The following is a 20,220-nucleotide window of genomic DNA, read 5'->3' on the forward strand; positions in this document are numbered from 1 at the left end:
CCATAACTTGGACACCGTCTCCTCTGATAACGAACCACTCTAAATTGTAGTTTCATGCATTTTCTGTAAAGCTGCTCTGAAGTGATATGTATTGTGAAAAGTGCTATGCAAATAAATGCAAATTGAATTGAATGCATCATTCATGCAAAACAAAGGCACAATCCACCTCCCTCGCGGATTATTTCCAGCTAGTAACTACACATGACTCTCATCATACGTGTGGATTTTCTCCCTATCTGAGGATGCTTGAACGGAGGTCGTGTCTCCTGAGGTCGTGTGTTGATCCTGTGCTGATGTATTGAGGGCCGCTAATGCCTGATGGTTCGGCAGGTGACACTTTCAATCAGAGGAAATTGTGTGAACTGTGACTGTGATTAATGAGATGTCGTGCAATCACAATGATTGTTGAGCGATGAATCATCTCTGACTTCATGTGTTGATCAATGTAGAAGTTTTACCTCTAAAGATGTTTTAAAAAGTGAACCCTTTAAAGCTGCTGTATCATATCTGTTACGCAAACTTCCTCAACATGAAATTGCTGATAAAAAGTTGCGCACAATCTACAGCAGTCCTTCTGTCGTCTGATTGATACTTTAGGCTTTTTAGTTCAATTGTAAAACGTCCACCTTCAGCTTGTGCTTCACTTGTCTTTTTTGCTGTGAAATCTGCACTGATTTTTATAAAGTAAACATAAGAATAACTTAGTAATATTTCAATAGCATTAAGCAACTTACTTTTTTTTCATTTTGGGTCTCTAAATAAAATTGAGCTGTTTTCCTTCCTTTTTTTTCTCCTCACTATATCATACTATATGAGCCATAAAAGCCTCGTGCATCAAATGATATTCAACAAAAAGTAACTTTTTTTAGATTTAAAAAAAATATATTTTGTCTAAAGGTTCAATAAATGGTTGCATTTCAAACAATTCGATTTGTCTGACTATTCTTTTTCTTCATGCCAGGCTTTACAGGGTCAAGGATGAGCTTGTTTGATAATGCATCATGCATAAATGTGTACACTATATTGCCAAAAGTATTGGGACACTGAGTTCAGGTGTTCAATCCCTTCATGGCCACAGGTGTATAACTCAAGCTCTAGGAGACGCTTCTACACACATTAGTGAGAGAATGGGCCGCTCTCAGGAGTGTGTGTGTGTGTGTGTGTGTGTCCGCTTCTACACACATTAGTGAGAGAATGGGCCGCTCTCAGGAGTGTGTGTGTGTGTGTGTGTGTGTCCGCTTCTACACACATTAGTGAGAGAATGGGCCGCTCTCAGGAGTGTGTGTGTGTGTGTGTGTGTGTGTTCGCTTCTACACACATTAGTGAGAGAATGGGCCGCTCTCAGGAGTGTGTGTGTGTGTGTGTGTGTGTGTGTGTGTGTGTTCGCTTCTACACACAGTAGTGAGAGAATGGGCCGCTCTCAGGAGTGTGTGTGTGTGTGTGTGTGTGTGTGTGTGTGTGTGTGTGTGTGTGTGTGTGTGTGTGTGTGTGTGTGTGTGTGTGTGTGTGTGTGTGCTCGCTTCTACACACATTAGTGAGAGAATGGGCCGCTCTCAGGAGTGTGTGTGTGTGTGTGTGTGTGTGTGTGTGTGTGTTCGCTTCTACACACATTAGTGAGAGAATGGGCCGCTCTCAGGAGTGTGTGTGTGTGTGTGTGTTCGCTTCTACACACATTAGTGAGAGAATGGGCCGCTCTCAGGAGTGTGTGTGTGTGTGTGTGTGTTCGCTTCTACACACATTAGTGAGAGAATGGGCCGCTCTCAGGAGCTCAGAGAACTCAAGCGTGGGCCGTGATCGGTGGACACCTGTGCAATAAGTCCAAATATTATACTAAATATTCCACGCTCAACTGTTAGTGGGATTATAACAAAGTGGAAGCGATTGGGAACAACAGCAACTCAGCCACAAAGAGCGGGGTCAGCGCATGCTGAGGGTCACAAAAGTCGCCAACTTTCTGCAGAGTCAAGACCTCCAAACTTCTGTGGCCTTCAGATGAGCTCAAGAACAGTGTGTAGAGCTTCATGGGTTTCCATGGCCGAGCAGCTCATCCAAGCCTTACATCACCAAGTGTGGGATGCAGTGGGGTAAAGCGTGCCGCCACTGGACTCTAGAGCAGTGGAGACGTGTTCTCTGAGTGACCAATCACGCTTCTCTGTCTGACAATCCCATGGACGAGTCTGGGTTTGGCGGTTGCCAGGAGAACGGGACTTGCCTGACCGCAAGGTGCCAAGTGTAAAGTTTGGTGGAGGGGGGATTATGGGCTGGAGTTTTGTTTCAGGGGTTAGTTCCAGTGAAAGGAACTCTTAATGCTTCACCAAGACATTTTGGACAATTTCATGCTCCCAACTTTGTGGGCCCAGTTTGTGGACGGCCCCTTCCTGTCCCAGCATGCACCAGTGCACAAAGCGTCTCCATAAAGACATGGATGAGTGAGTTTGGTGTGGAGGAACTTGAGTCCTGACCTCAACCCGATAGAACAGCTTTGGGATGAATTAGAGCGGAGACTGAGAGCCAGGCCTTCTCGTCCAACATCACTAATGAAGAATCCCCATAAACACACTCCTAAACCTTGAGGAAAGAAGAGCAGAAGAGCTGAAGCTGTTAGAGCTGTGAAGGGTGGGCGACTCCATATTAAACCCTACGGATTAAGAATGGGATGGCGTTAAAGCTCATGTGCATGTAAGGCGTCACAAAACCTTTGCCAATATAGTGTATAGATATTATACAGCATATGTACTGTATATAGAGATATGTGCCAATCTTTAGTACTGCATAAGAACACTGTGGTCATATGAAAGGTGAAATCTATGCATTCAAAGTTTTAAATGTGTTTGGTTGATCAGTCAATCAGTTTACTACATTGCAAAAAATGCTTTTCTTACTTAGTATTTTTGTCTTGTTTTCAGTCCAAATATCAAAGAAATCTTACATTAAGAAGCATTTACTAGACAAGCAAAAGTTTTTGTCTTGTTTTGGGGGAAATTAACTCAAAATTAAGTTTTTGCTTAAAATAAGCAAAATAATCTGCCAATGGGGTAAACAAAATAAGCTTGTTTTCTGTTTGAATTAAGATTAATTTTCTTACCCCATTGGCAGATTATTTTGCTGATTTTAAGCAAAAACTCTCTTAATTTTGAGTTATTTTCCCCCAAAACAAGACAAAAACTTTTGCTTGTCTAGTAAATGCTTCTTAATGTAAGATTTATTTGATATTTGGACTGAAAACAAGACAAAAATACTAAGTAAGAAAAGCTTTTTTTGCAGTGTAATGTATTGAGGAAACGGCCATAACATGCTTTTGAAACTGGGATTGTAACAAATTGTAAAAAGGAAAGGTATTTTGTCTTTCAGTAACAAAAAGCTCCGGACGCCTCCAAACTACTTCATCATGAATCTCGCAGTGAGTGACTTTCTCATGGCCATCACTCAGTCGCCAATCTTCTTCGTCAACTGCATGTACAAGGAATGGGTGTTCGGTGAAATGGGTAACTACTTTCCCAACCTTCCCACCCAGACTTACTCGTTTGCGATCTGTTTCCACATCACACGTGCTTGCATCTGCTTCTCCACTCAGGCTGTAAGATGTACGCCTTCTGTGGAGCTCTGTTCGGGATCACATCCATGATCAACCTTTTGGCCATCTCCATCGACCGCTACATCGTGATCACCAAACCCCTGCAGGCCATCGGCTGGACGTCCGGACGCCGGACGCTGATCATCATCCTCCTGGTCTGGATCTACTCTCTCTCCTGGAGTCTTGCACCCCTTATTGGATGGAGTGAGTGTCACCTCTGAAAGAGACGACAATATGATAAGTGTGGGAGAAAATAATCGATTCTCTCTTCAATGATTCTATAAAGTTCAGAATCGATTCCTAGTTTAGTTTTAGATATATCTCACTGTGTTGTAATCGTTCTTGGATAGGTTCCTATATCCCAGAAGGCCTCATGACGTCCTGCACATGGGACTATGTGACGTCCACTCCAGCAAACAAAAGCTACACCTTGATGCTCTGCTGCTTCGTCTTCTTCATCCCGCTTGGAATCATCTCCTACTGCTATTTCTTCATGTTCCTCGCCATTCGTAACGCAAGCAGGTACGACATGCACACACTCACATACTATATTGTAGGGGTCCAAGTTCCCACATGAACATATGAAGTATTCAGTCCATTTTATCACGAAATTCAAACGATAAATGCCGTTTTGACACTCTTTAATGTGGCGTGACTGAACGCGTTCATCTCGTCATAGTCAAAGAATAAACATGAATGAACATCTGAAGGTGTGTTGAGGATACATTACACCTGAAACACATCATATGTGGTGTAATCGCTCAATCAGTGTCTCAACGGTGGAGAGACGTCAATTAACGCCTGGTTATCTCAGTCATTCTTTGCCAAGTCTTGTTTTGTGTAACACTGCATTTCTGAGCATTTTCCCTGGTTTCTTGTCTCTTGGATTTCTTGCCTGTTCTATGGATTACCCGTTTGACTGGTTGGACTGATTACCTGTTATGACCTCTTGCCTGTTTGTTGACTACGAGATGGATTATCCTTAAAAATAAAGCTGCGTTTGGATTCTCAACCTGCAGGGCCGTGCAGAGAGTTCTTCAGGGGCAGGGGCTCAAATGTAAAAAAGGAGCAATATGTATATATATATATATCCATATGCTCATCAAGCCTGCATTTATTTAATCAAAAATACAGAAAAAACAGTAGCCTTATATTGTGAAATATTACATTATGTTCTTTTTAACTTTTTATTAATCAAAGAATCTTGAAAAGAGTATCACAGTTTCCATCATTGACATTAAATCCTCATATTAGAATGATTTCTGAATGATCATGTGACACTGAAGAGTGGAGTAATGATGCTGAAAATCCAGCTGTGATCACAGGAATAAATTATGTTATAAATTATTTTAAAATAGAAAACCATTATTTTAATAATATTTCACAATATTGCTATTTTTTATCAAATAAATGCAGGCTTTATGAACATAAGAGACTTCTTTCATAATGCTGCATAATATCCAAAAATGGTAATATAATAAACCATTTCACGGAACCATTTCGCCAGCCTACACTTCACATAATAGGCCTGTAGGAGCCGGTGCCACTTGGGTTTTGTTAACTTTGATAGTTTCATGAAATAGTAAACGGTGTATCAATATACATAAGTACAAGTGAATTTAACACTACTTACCATTAATGCGACTTTTGCTGCTGCTGCATGGTTTTGTGCAGATTTGTTTGTTGTCAGTTAAAATCCATTTTGTCAGTAATGCAATTTATAAAATGAGACAAACCGCAGGAAATCGTTCCACAAACGTTAGTTCGTCTGTCCATGTAATTTTCAAGCGATTTATGAATAAGAACAGAAAATTACCGCTTCACATCGCCCAATGGAATTTGAACTTGCTTTGCCAGATCACGATTGGTTGGTGTATATGCATGACAAACGGGCATTGGTGAATTGTGTAATACTTTAAAATATATAATATATAGATTTGTAATTAAATCAACACATTAGCTCTGATTATGGATGAAAAAAAAATATTGGTTTACTTTTTTCCCGTAAGGCCACACACTCTCTGAAAGGACCATATTTGTCTCGAGAGCCGTTTCCGAACAGTGAAAAATCAGCTGTCAATCAAAACGCACGCAACCCATAGCAATGCGTTACGGCAACGCCTCAACAGAAATTGTCCGACTTTTGAGCCGTTCGTTACTATTGTATATATTGTCATGTTATAATAATCACATTTGTAGGAAAGTCTTTCCCTTTAATTGCACTTTTATGTTTAACCACTAGAGGCCATCCAGCTTATTGATGCTATACACTTTCCCCTTTAAGAATATGCGCTTTCCCCTTTAAGACTATGCGCTTCATACACTGCACGCGCTGGGTCACGGTGAGCATCCGCAACTTTAAAGCTGTGTGCGTTCATGCAGAAAAGTAAGTTTATTTGTCATTTCTTGGGAAAATGTATACATATTAATGATACTGATGTTGTTGTGATGTTGTATTGGCTGTGTGGGAGTATATTTGCACAATATGACGTTCTTTGTTGATTGATGTCAGAAAGCTAGCGTGCTATATACAAATTGCCATGTGCTACATTGTATTGTTGGTATATTAATGTACAGATGTTGCTCTGTAAGCCATATTAAGATCATTTTGGGATGCTACATCATCATAATTGTGAATGTCAACGAATTGCAGACAACTATTTACCTGTTTATTGGTTTGAACTTATATGTATATGTCTGTTTATGGGCAGTATGGAAATGTTTAATATCCTAACGACAATTGTAATATCATTTATCTAATTTGTACTATTTTCTTTGTTTCAGACCACACACACACACATACCTACATACACAAACCCCTGTAATTGTGTATTGTATTGCAACCCAATTGCTCACCCACGACCTGTATTTAAGTGCCCAACGTTATTAAAGTTTTTTTGGATGAAACTCTCCGAGCCCTTACTCTCTTACCGGAGTCTCCAGTCCTCAAGGCCTATCTGAACAATCCAGAGGTTCCCCCTCTACAAATGGTCCTTCGAGCCGGATGATAGCAACCTTGAAGACAACATGCTGTCAGAGCAGGAGGTCACAGAGCCAGTTGTGCGTCCTCGTACTCAGCGGGAGAGACATCCACCAGCCTACTTAAATGATTATGATGTTGGGTATCAACCAAGCCAAATTCCAGATTCCAGTGTGAATATCAGCAGTATAATACCAGCCGCACAACCAGATAATGTGACTGCACTTAGTAGACCACCTTCAACACATTTATCTGCTAGTTCACGTCACAGTCACGCAAGGACAAAGACCAGCAGAAGCTCTGGATCCAGCCGGACATCGGCTTCACGACTGAATGATCTACAGGCAGCTATTGTTGAAGAGAAAATGAAGAGCATGGAGCTTGCGGAGATGCAGAGACAGATGGTGGAGGAGAGCAAAGCTGAAGAACAGTGTGAGTTCCTGGATCAACAAGCACGCCTAGCACTTTATGAAAGAGAAGACCTACTCAGAGAGCAGCAAAGGAGAAGTCGGCAGTTGGATGAAGAGGCTCGTGCAGCACACAAGACCAAAGAACTGATCACCAAGCAGCTTGAAAGACAGCGCCGCATTAAGCAGAAGGAGATGGAGCTGGAGAAAGCGTGTCTTGTCGCATCCCTTCTTCGAGAATCAGAGACTGAAAATGCAACATCTGTTACACGTACCAGAAGTGAATTTGACCCAGGGCAGGTGCAGACTGATATACTCTGTTCACAGAAGGTAGAGGTTGCTCACCACACAACACATCAGTTATCTGATAATCCACAGCACTCAACACCTTACATACATCAGGGTAATGCCGATAGCACTCAGCCCTTAACCTCACACTCTGTTCCTGAGCATGTTACCTCTCTCTCTACATCCAAACCATTACATGTAGAACCTGTAAATGTTCTTTCTTCTCCTATCTATCCTGTAGTATTGCCGAGTGTGTCCCCCCAACAGGTGAAATTGCCTACAGTGAGTGTATACCCTCCTACAACAGGGCAGCAGTCATTGTCTTTTAATAGACAAACCTATAGTCTAGGTCAGCCAGGTGCAGATTCAACCGGGACCAGCTATGTCCAGCCGCCTTCCTTTGCAGTCCCATTACAATCTCAACCTCAGCCTCCAATGGGTCAGTTACCTCAACCTGTAAGACAATTGCAGTTTAACCCTCAGCCCTTATTAGCGCCTAGTGTCCCAGGTGTACAGCCACTAGCCCCAGTCAATATGATGGACATGTTGATTGCAAGTTCATATGGTATACCCAAACCAGCTCTGCCCAAATTTGATAGTGGTAGGGAGTCTGACTTTGCCTTACTCAAGATGGCTTTGGACAGTCTTGTTGGTGCTCACGCTCACCTCACAGAGCAGTTTAAATACCAAGTGCTTCTAGACCGATTGAAGCTGCCAAGTGCCTACAAATTGACCCAAGCCTATATGCATGACCCCACTCCGTATACAACGGCATTGAAGGCCCTCCAAGACAAATATGGGCAACCCCGTCTACTTGTACAGAGTGAACTTGGAGCTATATTGAACTCTCCACCGGTCAGAGTCGGAGATGCTGAAGCATTTGATAACTTTGCGCTTTCAATACATTCTCTTGTGGGCATGCTTCGTTCACTAGAGGGTGAGAACGGCTACGAACTGAAATGTGGCTCACATGTAGACAGACTTTTAGCCAAACTGCCTGCCAGTTACCGTGATGGGTTTGTCGAGCATTGTCTAAGTCGTGGTATACTAATCACAGGGACAGACAAAACATACACCCTGCTGGACCTATCAGCTTGGCTTCAGCTGAAATCCCAGGCAAAACGCATCTCAAGCAGAGCTGTGGAGATGTTTCAAGAGCAGATGAAGCCTCAGAGGAAAGGGAACAGAATTCAGAGTCAGCCATCATCTTCTGTTTACTACAACACAAGTAGTAGCCCAGATAAACCACAGCCTACCTCTCCAACTCACCACGCTTTCCCACTAAAGTCTAGAGAGAAGCCTAAACCTTATTGTCCATATTGTGACACACGTGAGCACTATCTCAGTTTGTGTTCCAAATTCAAGTCACTGAACATTGACCAGATAGCAGGATGGCTTAAGGACAAAAGTTGTTGGCGTTGCGGACGCAACCACAAACCAGAGGCATGTACCCTCAAGAAGCCCTGTAGAATATGTCAAAAGCAACATCTCACTGTGCTACATGATGTCAATGAACAGGAGCCCAACAAAGTTCTCATGGTTAGTACCCATCCAGACACCATTTATCTTGATCGTCCTAATCGTCCTCAACAGGTCATGTTAAAGGTGGTCAAAGTACTACTGCATAATGCTGAATGCTCACTAGAGGCATATGCTTTGCTGGATGATGGTTCCGAGCGGACAATTCTCATTTCTTCTGCTGCACAGTATCTCAAGCTGCAGAAAGAACCAGAGACGCTTTCACTGAGAACTGTACGGCATGAAGTCGTTCATCTGAAAGGGGCATCGGTTTCTTTTGAGATTTCGCCCATTGACAACCCTAGATGTAGACACAAGATACATCATGCATTCACTGCGGATGAACTGGGTCTTTCTGAGCACAGTTACCCAGTTAACCTATTGATGAAGAAGTACAAGCATCTACAGGGTTTGCCAATCCCAGCAATTGACAAGGTGAAGCCTGTACTACTGATTGGTTCTGACTTTCCACATTTGCTCATCCCTATCCAGCCTGTTTGTGTTGGCCCTTCTGGGGGACCTGTAGCCATATGTACTTCCCTTGGGTGGACACTTCAAGGTCCTGCCAGTTTGTTCCATCTTCCTTCTGAAGAACAGCACTGTTTCTTCACTGCATTGAGCTATCCCCATTCTGAGCTTCAGAAGCATGTAGAGAAATTGTGGCAAATTGATACGTTGCCCTATATTAGTGAGAAGGCAGCCACCCGATCCAAGTTTGACCAGCACGCCCTTGAATTGCTTGACCAACACACTGTAAGGGTTAATGTCGATGGCACAAGAAGATATGCTACACCGCTTCTCAGACGGAAGGATCATCCTTGTCTACAAGCACCCAAATCTGCTTGCCTTTCTCTACTTCGAAGTACAGAGCGACGGATCGCAAACGACGCCAAACAAGCCATGACCTATTGTCACGAGATCCAAAAGCTTGAGACAGCGGGATATGTGAAGAAATTGACACCTGAGTTTGTGGAATCCTCTACTGAGTCATGGTACCTCCCTCATCACTTGGTCCACCATAATAACAAAGCAAGACTTGTGTTCAATTGTTCATATCAGTACAGAGGACAAGCGCTAAATGATCACCTTCTTCCAGGTCCCATCTTGGGTCCTTCCTTGCTTGGTGTCCTCCTTCGGTTTCGTGAGCACAAGGTGGCTATCAGTGGAGACATTAAAGCAATGTTCCACCAGATCAGACTTTTGCCAGAAGACCGCTCCTTGTTACGCTTCATCTGGAGAGACATGAAGAGGGATGAAGAACCAAGTGTCTTTGAATGGCAAGTTCTTCCTTTTGGGACGACCTGCAGTCCTTGTTGCGCCACATATGCACTACAAAGACATGTGAAGGATAACCGCGAAGGCTACGAAGATGTTCAATTGTCTGTAGAGCAGGCATTCTACGTGGATAACTGTTTGCAGAGTCTGGACTCCCCCGAGAAAGCCCGTAACCTCATTGATCGGATGCGCAGTCATTTGTCTTCCGGGGGCTTTGAAATCCGCCAGTGGGCCAGTAATTGTCCAGCTGTAGTAGAACACCTCCCAGTTGAAGCCCGAGCAGCCAGCACCGAACTGTGGCTTTCTGAGCATAATTCAGACCCGCAAGAGCCAGCTCTAGGTCTTCGTTGGAATTGTCTTACTGACCACCTTGGATACAAACCTCGCCAAGTTGACTACTCCGAACCCACGCTGCGAAATGTGTACAAGGTTCTGGCTACACAATATGACCCACTTGGATATCTTATACCCTTCACCACCAAAGCGAAAATGTTGATTCAAGATCTCTGGAAACTCAAGATCGGTTGGGATGACCTCATTCACCCTGAAAGCCTGTTAGTACAATGGCAAGCCTGGGAGGCCGAATTGTCCAATTTGCACACTGTGGAAATACCCAGAGCGTATATCCCATCATGCGCTGACACAGAAGGCACCCAGAGAACTATCCATATTTTTTGTGATGCCTCTGAACGAGCATACGGGTCGGTCGCTTACCTCCACACTCGAGATCAACTGAAACAGGTTCATGTAGCTTTTGTGATGGCGAGGTCCAGAGTGGCTCCTCGCAAACAAATCTCAATGCCACGCTTGGAGCTTTGTGCAGCTCTCACAGGAGCGCAGCTGTCAAAGTTGATCAGTAAAGAGCTTTCTGTTCCGTCAGGTGATATAATTCTGTGGACCGATTCATCCACAGTCCTGAGCTGGCTAAAATCCGACTCTTGTCGCTACAAAGTTTTCGTCGGGACACGCATCGCTGAAATCCAGGACCTGACTTTGATGTCAAATTGGCGATATGTCAATACAGCGGATAACCCTGCAGATGACCTGACTAGGGGGAAGACTTTGCTTGAGTTGAGTAAACCTCAGCGCTGGAGTCAAGGGCCATGGTTCCTTTATCAAGATCCCAACACTTGGCCATCCTTGCCTGAAGTAGCAGATCCTGATTATCATGATGAGTTGAGAAAGCAATCATTTGTTGGAAATGCTTGTCTTGCCAAGCCCCAACCGGACATCTCGAATATTAAGAGTTGGAATGAACTGTTGAAAGCCACTCACCAATCCCTTCACGGGGCGGCTGCTATCATGACTGCAGCAGATGCCATATCAGCTGAACTACAATTGTTAAAACAAGCTCAGAGTGACAGTTTCCCAGAAGAGGTGAATGCGTTAACCAAAAGTAAATCCATATCTGCCCAGAGTCGTCTTGCTTCACTTTCCCCTGAGTTCGATCAAACACTTGGTTTAATACGAGTTGGGGGACGACTCCGTCGAGCTGAGGGCCTGGATCCAGACACTATGCATCCAATAATACTAGACCCTAAACATCAGATTACAATGCTTCTAATCAAAGAATATGACAATCAGCTTATGCATCCGGGTCCAGAGAGGGTCTTGGGCGAGATCAGACGCAAATACTGGATCCTGCGGGGCAGAGAATCCATCAAGAAGCACCAGTACAACTGTGAAATGTGTCAAAAATGGAGAGCGAAGCCTGTAGTTCCGAAAATGGCAGACTTGCCCCCATCTAGACTACGGCTATACAAACCACCTTTCTGGTCCACGGGTATTGACTGTTTCGGGCCGTTCACAGTTAAACTGGGTAGACGCACAGAGAAACGCTGGGGCATCATATTCAAATGTATGACCACATGTTGCATACATCTTGATCTCTTGGAGAACATGGACACGGATGCTTTGTTGATGGCATTAAGACGATTTGTCTCACGCCGTGGCAAGCCATTTGAGATATTGGCTGATAGAGGCACTAATTTCCGGGGAGGAGCCACTGAACTCCAGGAAGCTTTTGCATCATTAGAAGCTCCACTTAAAAAACATCTAGCAGGTCAAGAGATAACTTTCCAGTTTAATCCTCCGGGTGCTCCACACTTTGGAGGGACCTGGGAGCGAGAGATACGGTCAGTGAAAACTGCACTTCGGGTAGTCTTGGGCAATCGAACAGTGACTGAAGCAGTTTTGCGTACAGTACTAGTGGAAGTTGAGGGAATCATCAACTCTAAGCCACTCGGCTACGTTTCTTCAGATATTGCCGACCCAGACCCTGTCACACCAAATCTACTGCTAATGGGTCGTCATGACGCATCACTCCCACAAGCAATCTACTCATCTAGTGATCTGTTAGGTCGACGAAGGTGGAGACACAGCCAAATCCTAGCTGACCACTTTTGGGTTAATTTCATCCGACACTACTTACCAAGTCTACAGCCCCGCCAAAAATGGCAGAAGGACAATGCCAATCTAGGTACTGGGCAGGTCGTCATGATAGTGGATCCACAGTTGCCCCGAGCTTTGTGGCCTATTGGCAGAGTGACTAAAACATATGCAGGAGTAGACAATCGCATACGCACTGCTGAGGTACAGGTGAAAGGACGAACTTATCTTCGGCCTGTTGCCCGGTTAGTCAAGTTGCCCTCATGGGAGGATGAGGAAGAAGAAAATAACTGACACTGAGACTTTCCTTACTCATGACAAATTTAGATACTAAATTTGGGGGCGGCAATGTAGGAAAGTCTTTCCCTTTAATTGCACTTTTATGTTTAACCACTAGAGGCCATCCAGCTTATTGATGCTATACACTTTCCCCTTTAAGAATATGCGCTTTCCCCTTTAAGACTATGCGCTTCATACACTGCACGCGCTGGGTCACGGTGAGCATCCGCAACTTTAAAGCTGTGTGCGTTCATGCAGAAAAGTAAGTTTATTTGTCATTTCTTGGGAAAATGTATACATATTAATGATACTGATGTTGTTGTGATGTTGTATTGGCTGTGTGGGAGTATATTTGCACAATATGACGTTCTTTGTTGATTGATGTCAGAAAGCTAGCGTGCTATATACAAATTGCCATGTGCTACATTGTATTGTTGGTATATTAATGTACAGATGTTGCTCTGTAAGCCATATTAAGATCATTTTGGGATGCTACATCATCATAATTGTGAATGTCAACGAATTGCAGACAACTATTTACCTGTTTATTGGTTTGAACTTATATGTATATGTCTGTTTATGGGCAGTATGGAAATGTTTAATATCCTAACGACAATTGTAATATCATTTATCTAATTTGTACTATTTTCTTTGTTTCAGACCACACACACACACATACCTACATACACAAACCCCTGTAATTGTGTATTGTATTGCAACCCAATTGCTCACCCACGACCTGTATTTAAGTGCCCAACGTTATTAAAGTTTTTTTGGATGAAACTCTCCGAGCCCTTACTCTCTTACCGGAGTCTCCAGTCCTCAAGGCCTATCTGAACAATCCAGAGGTTCCCCCTCTACAACATTTATTTAGTTTTATTTAGTTTATCATTGATATTTGTCTGAGAGGGGCACTTTTGATTCATTTTGAAAAAGGGCAGGGGCTCGAGCACCCAAAGCCCCCCCCCTCTGCACGTGCCTGTCAACCTGTGTCTCTCGGAGCAGTAGGTTACAGAAAACAAGACTTCGCAAAGAATGACTGAGATAACCAGGCTTATATAGGGTGAGGTAAACAGGGTAATGAGAGACAGGTGTAAACAATGAGTGATGATGAGTCCGGGCAAAGAATTATGGGTAATGTAGTCTATGATAGAATGACAGTCCGGGTTGGAGTGCCCTCTGGTGGTGATCACGGGCACTCACACTGGTGAATTGTGACAATTACAATCAACCATTCAGATTTAAGACAAGTTTACAGATCACACTCGACAAGTTTGATTGGGTTAAAACGAACCCTGGTGATGTACCTCTCGTTGGTTTCATACGGATTACATAAACATATGAGATATGACTTACTTCATTTAAAAGTAGACACTTCAAGCTTTCTAAAGACATATCTCTGGTGTCTGTGTGGCAAGTATTCACAGAGTTTTGGTTCATAGACTGAGACGGCAGAAAGCAGACCCTGTTTGTTTTCTTTATTATACAAAGTTTTGTTGTTATTGTGAGTATACACAACTAAAAGTAGCCCTTTTACCCTTTACCAGTTTCAAATTATGTATTACTTTCTGTATGAATTTTTCTTTTTTTTTTTCTTTGTTGATCTGGAACCACAAGAACCACGAGAACCGAACTACAAGTGTGAACACACTCTTAATGTCAGATTTAGGCTTCTACATCAGTGTTATTCACACATTCTTTCCCTTCAAATTTAGGTTAGGGGTAGGGATAGGGTTAGGAATGATGTTTCAGGATCAACAGAAGATCCATGAGCATGTCAAAATCACAGCGACCATAAACAATCAGGGCCGCGTTTCCCAAAAGCATCATAAGCCAAAGTAGATCGTAAAGTCCATTGGTGGCAATTGTTCTACGATCAACTTAAAGGGATAGTTCACCCAAAAACGAAATGTTTAAGTTTTTCTGCTTACCCCAAGGGCATCAGAGATGTAGGTGTGTTTGTTTCTTCAGTAGAACACAAATGCAGATGTTTAACTCAGCCGTTGCAGTGTCAGTCGTATAATGATGTCAATGGGGATATTTTAGAGTATGAGAGTAAAAACACACAGACATACGAATCCTTATTAAACCTGCGGCTCGTGGCGACACATTGATGTCTGAAGACACGAAACCATCGGTTTCTGCGAGAAACCCAACAGTATTTATGTTATTTTTTTACCTCTTATCAGACGAATGTCATCTAGTATTCCCAGCGCCATAACTTCCGGTGAATAAGGTCAAAATACTGGCGCGATCAAAGATATATATACATAGATGCCTCATTAGACCAATCCGCGCAGGCACTGATGAGGAATCTATGTATATATCTATGATCACGCCGGTATTTTGACCTTATTCGCCGGAAGTGATGATGCAGAGCCATAGAAAAAAATGAAATACATTTTTAAATATGGATATTTTTCTTACACAAACGCATCGATTCGCTTCAGAATGGCTTTATTAACACCCCGGAGCCGCGTGGAGCAGTTATATGACGGACAGATGCACTTTTTATGGACTTCAAAAACAGAGCAACTATTACTGCTATTATAATGCTTGGATTAGCCAGACATTTTTTAATATAACTCAGATTTTATTCGTCTGAAAGAAGAATGTCAAACACACCTCGGATGACTTGAGCGTGAGTAAATCATGGGCTAATTTTCATTTTTGGGTGAACTATCCCTTTAAGCTCACGATGTTTTTGGGAAACGCAGCCCAGGACAGGTTAGGGGTAGGGATAGGGTTAGGAATGATGTTTCAGGATCAACAGAAGATCCATGAGCATGTCAAAATCACAGCGACCATAAACAATCAGGGCTGCGTTTCCCAAAAGCATCATAAGCCAAAGTTGATCGTAAAGTCCATTGATGGCAATTGTTCTACAATCAACTTAAGCTCACGATGCTTTTGGGAAACGCAGCCCAGGACAGGTCAGAGTCATGGCAGGACATCTGGTCATCCTTATTGGAACATCTACATGGTGTACAATGTCATTCTTGGGAAAAGGTCCGATTGTCCATCTTCCTGTGTGTTCAGAGATCTGGAGAAGCTGGGTAGCCACGTGAGGAAGACCACCCTCATCCAACAGCAGTCCATAAAGACCGAGTGGAAGCTGGCGAAGATCGCGTTTGTGGTCATCATTGTGTTTGTGCTGTCCTGGTCTCCTTACGCCTGCGTCACGCTCATCGCCTGGGCAGGGTAACTATCAGCCGGATCTTTCTGGGATTGCATCAAACTATATCTGGAATTGTTGTGTCATTGGTTTGGCTGTTGTCCAATGAACTGTGTTGGTATTGTTTTGAGTTTATGGAGGTCACAGTGTCTATGTATGTGCATCTCTAGCCTGCTCTTAAAGGTTAGTTCACTTCAAAATTAAAATGTCCTGCTAGTTTCCTCACCCCCATCTCATCCGAGATGTTCATGTCTGTCTTTCTTCAGTGGGAAAGAAATGACGTTTTTTGAGGGCACATAATGGACTTCAATGGGAACCAATGGTTGAAGGTCCAAATCAATGCAGTTTTAAGAGGAAGAGCTTCAGAGGCTCTGACCAATCCCAGAGGAATAGTCAAGTCAAGTCAACTTTATTTATATAGCGCTTTTAACAATGCAGATCGTTTCAGAGCAGCTTTACAGTGTTAAACAGCTAAATAATGCAGCATCATTTTATTCAGCCGTATAGCCATTCTGGAGAAAACGCTGATGTCATCAGTTCATTTCAATTATCATACAGTGACAGTGTGGGCTTTAGATCAATAATTTAGTTTATATGGTTAATTTAGTTTAATAATTAGATTTATTTGGATATTTAGTCATATTTAGATTTAATAATTAGATTTATTTAGGATATTTTGTCAGAGGCAACAGTGGCAAGGAAACCAAAACGAAAAATAAGAGAAAAATAACCCTTGGGAGAAACCAGGCTCAGTCGGGGTGCCAGTTCTCCTCTGGCCAATTATCAAGAAGCGTATGATTATTATTCTGGCAACTTTACAGGTCAGAGGTCATAATAGATCGGAATATTCGAAAGATCGGAGGCAACACGCCGGAGACGGGTTAATTGAGGATGCCGTGTCGATGAGGCAGTTTCAGAGTCTAATCACGGTCTCTCAGACACTTCTGGTTCATGTGTTGGTCTTCTCTGGGCGCAGGTCCATCATCTGAACTGGATACGGCCCGGATCCGGCTGACTGCAGTAAACCTCGGGATAAAACAGAAAGACTATCATTAGTGTAGATGCCATTCTTCTGATGATGTCACGAGTACATCATGTGTTATGGGAAGTGTTCCCGGTTCCGGCTGACCTAGTTAATGCAGCCTAACAATCATTTCATTGAAAAAGGGTTTTATGTGTATGCCACAGTAAAGAGATGTGTTTTTAGTCTAGATTTAAACTGACAGAGTGTGTCTGCTTCCCGTACAATGTTAGGAAGACTGTTCCAGGGTTTAGGTGCTAAATAGGAAAAGGATCGACCGCCTGCAGTTGATTTCAATATTCTCAACTGGCCAGAATTTTGAGACCGCAGAGTCTGAGTCTGATTTTGACAAACCATCCGACATTTACAACACAAATAAGCATTTATATACTTTTAACGGAAATTGCTCATCGTGCGCTGCTCTGCGACACCACGGATTGCGTAATCCCGTCGGAAAGGTCATGTGATGTAGGCGGAAGAACTGCCCCGTGTTTACAAAGCGCTCGTGTGAACACTAATACAAACAGACTTTAGCAAAAAAAAGTTCTTTTTTTAGCTAAAGGGTGTTTGTATTAGTCTTCGCACGATCGCTTTGGGCGGTACTTCCCTTCCGCCTACATCTAGTGTGACCTTTCCGACGGGATTACGCAATCCGAGGCCGTGTTGTAGTACTCAGACTCGGTCTTGAAACCATATTTTAATGGTCTTGGTCTTGCAGGGTTCCTACGGGGTTTGGAAAAGTATGGAATTTGATTTGAGTAATTTCCAGGTCTGGAAAAGTATGGAAAAAATAAATCAGAGTATGGTTTCCAGACTATTGTCCCTATTTCGTTTTCTAAAAATAAAATTAAGAATTTCTAAATGTATATAATATATAAAACACATTTTTTTTTTCATGGCGTTTGGATCAGTCTGCCAGCGCTGCTGATCGTTTTTTACACTTGATCTGCTGGAGTTTAGGTCTGCAGTGATTGGTTGTTAGGTTGTTAGACGGCAGTTGCCATCACAGCGCCTCTACCTCAAACTGCTTGACTAAAAACACCTGGATCGTTGTGCTTGATTTTTACATTTGAGTGTGGACTTCACGGCAAACAAAATGGGAAAATGCACGTTTTCCGAGGGCTGGCTTGCCAATCCTAAATATAAACCCTGGTTAGCCAAAGATTTAAAATTTACAAAGAAAGCTATTTGCAAACTTTATGTCAAATCATTTGACATCTCCAACATGGGGGAGGCGGCAATTATTAGCCATATGCTAGGCCAAAATAGTAGTGGGAAGTTCGGATCAATTTACTGACTCGGATCTTTGAGTCTCGTTCAGCAAAATTAACAAATCTTTTTTCAAGTCATTTTGTTCGTTCATGACATCAACGTCGAGGCCGCGCTCGTGCTCACAGCCGCATGTAGACGGATCGACTCAAAATTGAAGACACGCGAGACTAATCGACCGATCGCCGATCATGCAGAAAACCTGCCAATTCCGGTCCCTGGCCGATCAATCGGTGCATCTCTAATTTAAAGTTACAAAATTACAAATATGAATAACATTGCACTGATTTAGAGCTTTGAACTTGACTGGGTTTGGTGTTAAATTGACTTGTACAAGCAACAGTAGCTACAATTTTCAAATTTACAAATTTAAAGCTACACTGTGTAACTTTTTTAGTCTATTCTTAGCTAAAAACACTTAGTTCTTTCAAATATATGTGCTCATAAATGTATATTTACTTCTTTCAAGTAATAAAGTATTCTCGTAAGTTTATAATATGCCATTGAAAATACACAAGGTAATGGGATCTAACGGTGGTCGCCATGTTGCCCCTCCATCTTGAAAGTACATTAGCCAAAGAGGGACATACCCGTAAATTCAAGCTTCGCCTTTCGCGTTTTAACCGGTTTTAACACTCGATGGCACTGTACAAAATTCCCTGCCTCGCGCATGTGCGCGTCAACTTGTTCAGACTTGTCTGGTGCATGTGCAGAGAGTTTTCATCTCAGCAGCTCCAGTAACAGAGTTATACGGAGTTTTCCTGGCTTGTTTATTCCTCAAAAGTCTGTTTTTCCTTGTGTGGTATTTCTGTGCGTTAATAACTCCGTAAGTAATAATAGTTATTGTCATTGTAGATGTGTTTCAGAGTGTGTCATCGCGTAATTCAGTTGATGTCACCTCAGAAGTATTTTTGTGTCAACATACAACAGCGTAATGCTCACCTATTTGAATAATCATTCAGTTATTTTGTTATCAACAATGTTTATTCGTTTATAGAAAATATTTGCTTGTAATGTATGTTGATGGAAATATGTATCAGGTCGGATCGGCATATTAACAATTGTTATACAGAGCGCACTGACTGCAGTGCTAACGTTAAAGCGGCGCACACACTTTTGTAACCGGACACCGCTTGTTAGCAGCAGCTCCGCTCCTTTTAATGCAGCTGCATTTAGCGCCTATTTATGGTACAATAAGCTCTGGTTTACGGTTACATTATACAAATGTTACTTATAAGTATAGTTATACAGTTCTTAACTGTGTATGTATATTTACCATCCTTATTTGTTCTCTCACAGAAACCACATTTATGTACATATCCACGCAAACCTGTTTATGCCTTGCAATTGGATGACTGAATAAACATTACTATCATCAAAGTTTACTCTGGATTAGCTGCCGTTCTTTCTAGCCGAAGAATTAGGCCAGTTGAGTTCCAACCATCCCACTGCGCACAGAATATCCCACAGGCACCGAATGTGGACGAGGCAGAACTGGAAGCCATGTTAATCTTGGACTAAATCGGCCACCGTAGGAGTTAAAACGAAATCGGAATTGAGAGGAACAGAAACTAAAATTCACTGGATGGTCATATACCTTTTCACCACTAGATGGGGGAAAATATCACAGTGTAGCTTTAACATGATAGCCTACATAGAGGTTTTGACTCAGAGTGTAACAGACGTGTCGGCGCTGATGGCATTGTGGGTAAGTGCGTCGACATGTAGTGCAGTTGTGCTTCGGGAGACCCGAGTTCGAGTCCTGCCTCATGGACTTTTCCCAATCCCGCCCCTCTCTCTCCCACCTTACTTCCTGTCTACTTTCCTATCCTAATAAAAGGCAAAAACGCCAATACTAAATCTTTAGAACGTAACACTTGTTAGCAGTTGAATTTTAATATGGTCGGAAAAATCTGTAGGGAAGTCTGGAATGAAAATTGTGTAGGAACCCTGGTCTTGACATTTGGACTCAGTATTGACTCGTACTCGAACATATTAGGAATTGGACTTATTCCCGAGTCCACTTGAGTCCCATTCAAAATATTT

General features: G+C 42.6%; 1 protein-coding gene across 1 annotated transcript in view; it reads left to right on the plus strand.

Annotated features, from left to right (window-relative positions):
- Positions 1–20,220, plus strand: part of opn4xa (opsin 4xa) — a gene marked incomplete at both ends in the record, with an annotated part of 51,727 nt that overhangs the window by 15,361 nt on the left and 16,146 nt on the right. Inside the window, 4 exons of the mRNA XM_079804972.1 lie at positions 3,352–3,485; positions 3,575–3,778; positions 3,925–4,096; positions 15,749–15,910. Of these exons, the coding sequence (XP_079661098.1) occupies positions 3,352–3,485; positions 3,575–3,778; positions 3,925–4,096; positions 15,749–15,910 (672 nt within the window). The remainder of the gene's footprint in view (positions 1–3,351; positions 3,486–3,574; positions 3,779–3,924; positions 4,097–15,748; positions 15,911–20,220) is intronic.

This window comes from Gobio gobio (assembly GCF_949357685.1).
Source record: "Gobio gobio genome assembly, chromosome: 22".
NCBI lineage: Eukaryota > Metazoa > Chordata > Actinopteri > Cypriniformes > Gobionidae > Gobio > Gobio gobio.